Source organism: Spinacia oleracea, chromosome 6 (assembly GCF_020520425.1).
Source record: "Spinacia oleracea cultivar Varoflay chromosome 6, BTI_SOV_V1, whole genome shotgun sequence".
NCBI lineage: Eukaryota > Viridiplantae > Streptophyta > Magnoliopsida > Caryophyllales > Amaranthaceae > Spinacia > Spinacia oleracea.
In genome coordinates this window covers 108111432-108119399 of record NC_079492.1, presented here as the reverse complement: position 1 = coordinate 108119399, position 7968 = coordinate 108111432, and the positions used below count along the sequence as shown (strand labels likewise).

General features: G+C 44.8%; 1 protein-coding gene across 1 annotated transcript; it reads right to left on the bottom strand.

Moving 5' to 3' along the window:
- Positions 1-3079: 3079 nt before the first annotated feature.
- Positions 3080-4157, bottom strand: LOC130463465 (uncharacterized). Its single transcript, XM_056832599.1, has 2 exons — positions 3532-4157; positions 3080-3308 (listed from the first exon to the last, which is right to left on the bottom strand). Exons 1-2 carry the CDS (start codon positions 4155-4157, stop codon positions 3080-3082), a joined length of 855 nt encoding a protein of 284 aa, XP_056688577.1.
- Positions 4158-7968: the final 3811 nt, after the last annotated feature.

The following is a 7968-nucleotide window of genomic DNA, read 5'->3' as shown; positions in this document are numbered from 1 at the left end:
TGTGCCTCGCCTTCCGTCTTTCGTGGGGATCCTTCTATCGATGTGAGGTTTGTGGTCGGCCCCATGGCTGCTCGTGAGAATATGCTCTGAAGAATTCTTCACTACATGGTTCCTGGCGTGGAGGAGAGGCATCCTATTCAAATGGCCCAATATCACCTGAACGAGGTAAGGACTTAAGAGTCGTTGCTTGTCGTTTTCTCCTGTTCTGCATTCGCCTTCGTATATATGTTGTCATTATTTTTGTTTCTTTTTCTCAGGCCAACTTCTGGGCTTCATTCGCCTTAGAATGTAGCTATTGGGAGGAGAAGCTGGTCAAGAAGTATGACGACCTTTATGCTCGTGATATTTCTCGTAGCGATGGCAAGTCTAATCTTCTCATTTTCGAGCTTGGTGAGGTTCGGGAAATGATGGTTGGACTAAAGTACATGGTTGATGCAGTGGTTGTTCGTGCTGGGACCGAAGTTGGCAAGCTTGCAGTTCAAGGTCAAAGTGATGCCGAGATGATTAAACGTCTTGAGCAAGAGAAGGTCGATATGTCCCCTAAGTTCCAGCAGCAACTAGAGAGAGAGAAGGCTGAGCCGGCTAGGTCCTTTCCAGAGGAAAGGAAGAAGCTTGTTATGGAGAAGAAGGATTCTGAGTCTCGGAGCCTCACTATCGTTGAGAGCCGAGATCTTATCCAGGTCGAGGCTGACAGTATGCCGATGCTAGTAGAGAAGTTGAGGGGAAAAATCGAAGAGTGCCGGAAGCTTGAATAGGAGAGAGCTGGCCTTTATAATGAAGAGCAGTATCAGGATCAGTATTGGGTTGGTATCCTCGGCGCTCGTCGAATGTTTGCCAATAACATGCCTGAATTTGACTAGAAGACGAATATGGATTCCTGGTTTGCTGCTCGGGACCATGAGGTTGAGTGTCAGGCGGATCGGGATGAGGCCAAGGAGGAACATGAGAGAGCTGTCGAGGAGGCGCACTTAAGGAAGGTTTCTTCCGAAGGAGATACTTATGTGGGAACTTCCTCCAAGGCCATTCTTCAAGGTCCTTTTCTCGACGTCCCTCATGCTTAGGAATTCGGGCAATCGTCTTCTTCAGAGTCGGTTGGTTCTAGTTGAGGGCCCCCGAACTTGCGCTTTTAACCTCTCCTTTTTACCTCAGCACTACATCGTACTTTAATAACTTAACTTTCTTTTTCTTTCTAGTACTTTGCATGGTAGGCTGATACTATTTGTTGATGGTTGCCGATTTTGGATTTACTTCATTTTCTTTGGAAATTCTGAGGAATCCTCGGTTGTTACTGAGTTTTGTTGATGTATGCATGTATTCCCCCAGATATTGAATAGAAAATGAATCTCCTTTGCTAAGTGCTAAGTTTTTTCAATGTTAAGTGCTTCCTTCAACTTCGGGAATGTGTGACTTTGATGGAGGATTTATTTCCTGCTCCTTGAGTCATACGCTCTCGACGTTTCGAGTTTTTTGCTTTTTTCCTTCAAAAGGTTTCAATTTCCAAGTTCTTGTAATCCGAAGATCTACCTAGAAGCTTGCTTGTTTATCCAAGTTCTTGTGATCCGAAGATCTGTCCAAGAGCTTGCTTGTTTATCCAGATTCTTGTGATCCGAAGATCTGTCCAAGAGCCTACTTGTTTATCCAGGTTCTTGTGATCCGAAGATCTGTCCAAGAGCTTGCTTGTTTATCCAGGTTCTTGTGATCCGAAGATCTATCTAAGAGCCTGCTTGTTCTTCCAATTTCTTGCGATCCTAAGATTTGAGCAAGGAATTGCTAGTCATTCCCTTAGTTAGGTGACTTCGGCAACTCAAAGGTTGCTTCCGTTCTTAGTCTAAATTATGTGATCCGTGGATCGAGGCATATTTTGTTGACCTAAATTCGAGCGACTTTTGTGTTGAACGTTATTCAACCAGAATCCCGCAAATCGTAGGATTTTGGATGGAACGATGCTTGGTTTTCCGAGCTAACTTTCTTTTGGAGTTCCGTCCAAGAGTTAGTTATCCCACATTAATGTTAGACTCGGTGACCCGAGGATCAATTCCGAGGTGTCATGCATATAAAGTAAATGTGATAAAAGTATAATACAAAGGCAGGTTTAATGAAACACATAGGGCTAGCGGCCACTTCTTCTCATTAAACAACTTACTTGGATTACAAATGGGGGGTGGTGCTCATACAGAGGTTGTTCATACAAAGTATTTCTTGAGAATATCAGCATTCCAATGGTTCTTCAAGACCAGCCCGTCTAATTGCCTAATCATGTAAGTGTCAGGTGTTTTCTCAGCGTGGATGACATAAGGCCCTTCCCAAGTTGCCGAGAGCTTTCCATGGACCCGACCCTTCTGGACTGATGCAACATTTCCTAGCACTAAATCCTCTACTTTGAGAAGTCTGGTGTTGGCTCTTCGGTTATAGTTCTTGCTAACCCTTTGTTGGTAGGCTGCATTCAAATTCTTGGCGTCATCCTGAGCTTCATCTAGCAGGTATAGAGATTCGTACAAAAGTTGATCATTTCTTTCTCAATGACTTCCATCATACTTGTTGTATGACTGGATCCTTAATCTTTCTGTGACGATCTATACAGAGATGACAGCCTCAGAACCATATACCAAGTGAAAGGTGTCTGTCCAGTGGCCTCTTTCTCGGTGGCACGAAGGGACCAGAGTGTTCCTGGTAGATCTTCCAACCACTTGCTTTTCTCGTCTTCTACTCTCATTTTTAGCGCAGTGAGGATTAACTTGTTTACCGTTTTGGCTTTCCCATTGCTTTGTGGGTGGCATACTGTTGAGTAAGCCAAGTGTATGCCAAACTGTTTGCACCATTTTTGCAGTGGGGTGTTGTCAAACTGTTTCCCATGGTCAAAGATCATTAGCCTCGGTATACTGAATCTTGTGATGATGTTCTGTCAGATGAATTTGCGGACTTGAGTTTCCGTGATCACATATACTACTTCGGATCCACTTTTGTTGATCTAGTGTTGCCTTGACTTTATCCAGGTTTTCATCAATTCCTCTTTTGCTGACCATGATTCCGAGGAACTTTCCTGATTTCACTCCGAAGACACATTTCTTCGGGTTCAGTTTCATCTTATACTTCCTCGGATTTTCGAAGGGCCATGTCTTTGATGTGGTCTTCCTTCTTGATGCTTTTTCACTATGGAATCGTCTACATAAACCTCGACGTTCCTTCCCTTCTGATAAGGAAAGACGTGATCAACTAGCCTCTGATAGGTTGCTCCGACGTTTTTCGATCCGAAGGGCATCATTCTGTAGTTGAACACTCCTGCACTCATGCTGAATGTGGTTTTTTCTCTGTCGTCAAGGTGCATGAACACTTGATGTTATACTGAAAAGGCATCCACAGATCTTAGTAGTGTGTGGCCGCTTGTTTAGTCTACCAGTTAGTCTATCCTCGGGAGAGGGTAGCAGTCTTTGGGGCAGACTCTATTCAAATATGTGAATTCCACGCACATGCGCCATGAACCATTTGTTTTTTTACCATTACCACGTTGTCTAGATGCAGGGCCCAATGAACCTGGCCTCTTGTAGCCTCTTTACCTCTTCGGCAATGGATTTGTTCTTCTCTGAGGAGTAGTTCCTCTTCTTCTGTTTGATTGGTTGGGCTTTGACGTTGACATCCATCTTGTGGCAGATCATTTTCGGATCTATCCGTGGTATGTCAGCTGCCGACCATGCAAAAATGTCTTTGTGATCTCTCAACAGTTGTATGAGCTCGATTCGGAGCCCTGGACTTAGGCCTTTGCCTATTCGGACGCTCCTGTCAGAATCAACTTCGAGGAATATGTCCTCCATTTCCTGATCCGGCTCGGGAGAAGGACCCTCGAGCCGAGCATCAACCTCTACGGGTTTTACCAGACTTCCAGGGCCGACCTTTCTCTTCTTAGCCTCTTGCTCCTCATGCGAGGGCTCTTGATTTCTATCATCCTTGTCATCATCATCCTCAGGACCATCTCCCAGTCTCGATTTTTGGATAGCGGTGTGGCAAGTTCTTCTTGCGATCTCATGATCTCCTCTTATCCGTTCGGCAAAGCCTGCGTCCGAGACGTACATCATCATTTGATGGTATGTATACAGGATGGCCTGCATCTTGTGAATCATGGTTCTTCCCATGATGAAGTTATACACTAAATCACAGTCCATCACTAAGAACTCTTCTCAGACGTTCCTCGCAGCGTGTCCTTTACCGATGGTGACTAGTAGTGTGTTTTTCCATGGGGAACTGCGGATGAACCGTTGAATCCGATCAGTGGGTAGCTTACCTTTTTCATTGACTCTTCGATTTCTCCGAGGATTAATTGTTCGAAGCAGTTCTTGAAGATAATGTTGACGGCGCTTCTTCCATCGACGAGTACTTTATGCACGTTGTTGTTATTGAGGTCCATGGAGATTACCAATGGATCTTCATGTTTTTACTGGACGCCGAGGCAGTCATCGGATGTCAAGATCATGTTTGCAGGATGCGGATCCTTTTCGCCGACAGTGCTGAAATTGACTCAGTGGGATAGACTTCTTAGATGCTTTTTGCTTTTGCTGGCGTTGCCAGACCTCTTCCCCCCTCGAAGACCACTAAGATATCGGGTTTTTTATGTCCCGTAGCTTCGTGGATTCTCTTTTAGGGCTGCTCTTGAGGCTTACCACCAGGCTTGTTTTCCATTTCCAACGCTCCTTCTCTTTGATCAGCCATGTACTGCTTAAGATACCCTCGGCATACGAGGTTCTCTATGTTGTCCTTCAGCTGGTTACACTCCTCGGTGTAATGGCTATAATCGTCGTGGAATTCACACCACTTGTTTCTATTCCGATGTTTGGACTTCAACTTGGATGGCTTCTGCCACTTTCTATCGTGCTTGTGGAGGCTGTAGATTTCTTTCTGGGGGAGAGCAAGAGGGGGGTAGTTGGTGTACTTGGGTTGAAGATCACCCTTTTTCCCTTCCTTCATCAGGCTAACAGCTCTTGCGCCCTGTTTCTCTTTCCCCTTCCTTGAGCTGACCTCGGGCTTGGTCTAGTTTGCTTTTGATTCCTTCGGCTCTGAGGAGGTCTTTAACTTTACTGCGGCTTTGTTGACTTCTTCGATTCTGATGAACGCATCCGTCATTTGTAGCACGGTAGCTATTTTAGTGGGGTTCTTCATTGATAGTTTATCGCGGAACCTTCCTTCCAAAAGGGTGTGCTTCAATGCGAAGATTGCAACATCGGTTTGTAAGTTAGGGATGTTTGTTGATTCTTTTATGAATCTGGGAAGTCCCGAAGAATTTCGCCTATTTCCTGTTGTACCGAAGTAAGCTCAGCAGTGGTTCTTTCACGATGGTTGTTGCTGGCATACTGAACCTAGAATTTTTCACTCAGATCCTCGAAGCTTACGATCGAACCCTTGAGCAGAGACTTGAACCATTCTCCTACTACTCCGGTTAGCGTGGTTGAGAAGTATTTGCATCAACATGCTTCGGATTGGGGGCTCAGGTACATTTGTTGCTCGTAAGAGATCACATGGTCTCGTGGATCGGTTGTCCCTTTGTATGTCAGATGTGTTGGTAGCCTGACCTTCGGGATTTCCTCCATGAACAACTCTTCAATGAATGGAGAGGACATCAGCGTCATTACCTTCTTTCCTATCCTCGCTCTGATTCCTCCGCTCCCCGAGGTTTCGTGAGAGTTCTCGGGTGTACGGCGAGGGCTAGGAGTTTGGTCGCGCCTCCTCTTATTCCTCCTGGAAGGTCGTCTACTGGTCTCGGGTTGGTCATTGGATCTGCTAGAGTCTCCAATCCTATCGTGCACCAATGGCCTCAGCCTGCTATGCACGGTGCTTCTGATATGTGTGGGTCGACTTGCGGCCGTTCCATTGCTTCGAAAAGTTCGTGGAGTCGGTGATATGAACCAATATGGTTGATCCTGAGCTTTTTCCTTGGTATGTCAGGTGTCTTCCGTCCACCGAGACGTTAGGTGAGTCCCTGTCATCGATGGGAGAGTTTGGCGAGATCCTGAGGGTCCAGCTCTTGGCTGGGGCTCCAAGTTGAGCCGGCGTCTGGTCCTCCGGTGCGTACGGCGGTCATTTCTTGCATTTTTTTCCTTTTCGTTAAACATCAAGTTTTTCATTATGGTTATGGACGCGGTTAGCTCCTCCCTTGAGGGGACCGGAGGTCTCGAGACCACCGTGTGAGTGTGCATAGTCCTACTCGGCTGAGAGCTGGCGCGCACTTCAAATTCGGACTCTGAATCCGCATAATTGTTGTTGAGATTTTTCCATTTTGGGAGCAAAATGACTGATATTTCAAGGCTCTGTAGTATCTTCCTCACAAAAGGCGCCAAATTGTTCCAGTGTTGAAACAATGGGATTCAGATTGAAGGCCCTTTCGTTGATGTGGAAGATCTTGCTTGATTGATTGTGTGGAGTCCAAATATACCTGCATAATGAGAAAGTTATTAGCCTCGGGGGTGTTTCCGAGGAAAGCCACTCCGATGCCTAAGTAAGCACTAGTTGGGATCTAGAGAGAGTTCTGAAGGAAATAATGCCATTGGTCCAGGTATGGATTTAATGGTAAGTTTAATAAATGCGGTTCAGTGTTAATTATGCAAGTTAATAATTCAGTGAGATCAAGTGAACTGTATTCCTAGCTAGAGGCCGCTTCAGTTTAAGTGGATTAATGATATTAATCCACGGCTTACTCTTGACTGAACCCGTAGGGTCACACAAATAGTACGTAAACGGATCAAGTATTTAATGGCATTAAATACTCCATCTATGGATATTCGTAATCGACAGATCTTGGTTCCAGTGGGAGCTGAGATCGTCAAAGGCAAATAATGAATACTCCTGAAACGATGATATCGCCGGAAACGGAAATATGGATCGTATCGGAAATATAAATATTATCCAAGTCGTAGATGTTTCCGGAAACGGAAACATGGTATGTATCGGAAAATATTATCGGAAATGGAAATATTGCCGGAATCGGAAATATTGCCGGAAACGGAAATATTGTCAGAATCGGAAATATTATCGGAATCGAAAAATAAATTCCGGAAACGGAAATATTAAATATTTGTTCGAAACGGAAATTAATTCCGGAATCGGAAATGTTAAATATTGTTCGTATCGGAAATGAATTCCGAAATCAAGAAATTAATCGGAAGCGCGTCGTACGAATTAGCATCGGACGAGCTTGCTAGACGAAGGCCCAGCGCGAAGCCAGGCCCACGTCCAGCAAGCCTAGCGCGCCTCACAGCAGCCCAAGGTCACGCCAAGTCCAGCGCAAGGCCAGGCTCGGCGCGCCAAGGCTGCGAGCACAATGGCAGCACGCGTGGGCTTCGTAGCCTGCTGCGGGCTTTGCGTATGCGCGGGCATGGCCTGCGCGCATGCAGGTCATGCTCGTGTGTGTTTGTGCTTACGTACGAAACCTAAATCATGTAGGATTCGTTTAAGATTAAATTCCTAAATCTACTAGATAATTAATTAATAGAATTTAGTTTAAATTCAGATTAGTTAATTCGTTTCCTAGTAGGATTCCAATACCCGTTTCCATACCCTATAAATATGTGATCCTAGTTCACAATTTATAACGAGTTTAAAAAGTATTCAATTGAGTTTTAGGCATAAAATTCAGTCATTATTTGTTGCATAAATAACCGAAATACATAGTACCTTTGGGGCGATTCTAGTTAATTAAACCTAAGGCGGATCCGGACGTGCTGTGGACTTTCTACGGAGGGACGACACTTGGAGTCCTAAAGACTTGTTCTTGTTCGGTTCGGGCGCACCAAGGGAGGGCACGCTACAAAGAGTATGCATCCTAAATTATGCTAATTTTTATGTGGCAATTAATTTGGAATCCTGGCTTTTATGGTTTTTCCGCATGATTTATATTCAGTTATATGTATCATATCCTAACAAGTTCTCTATAGGATTGTAATTTTTAAGGCAATAAACTGAACGTGCCTTTGTATATGCGCTTTG

What these genes read in the sequence shown, in the direction of transcription:
- LOC130463465 (XM_056832599.1), bottom strand. Translation starts at nt 4,157, where the DNA reads ATGGACTGTGATTTAGTGTATAACTTCATCATGGGAAGAACCATGATT. An exon ending in AAGAGGCTACAAGAGGCCAG is followed by an intron (nt 3,309 to 3,531) that starts GTTCATTGGGCC and finishes CCTTGACGACAG; the next exon opens with AGAAAAAACCACATTCAGCA.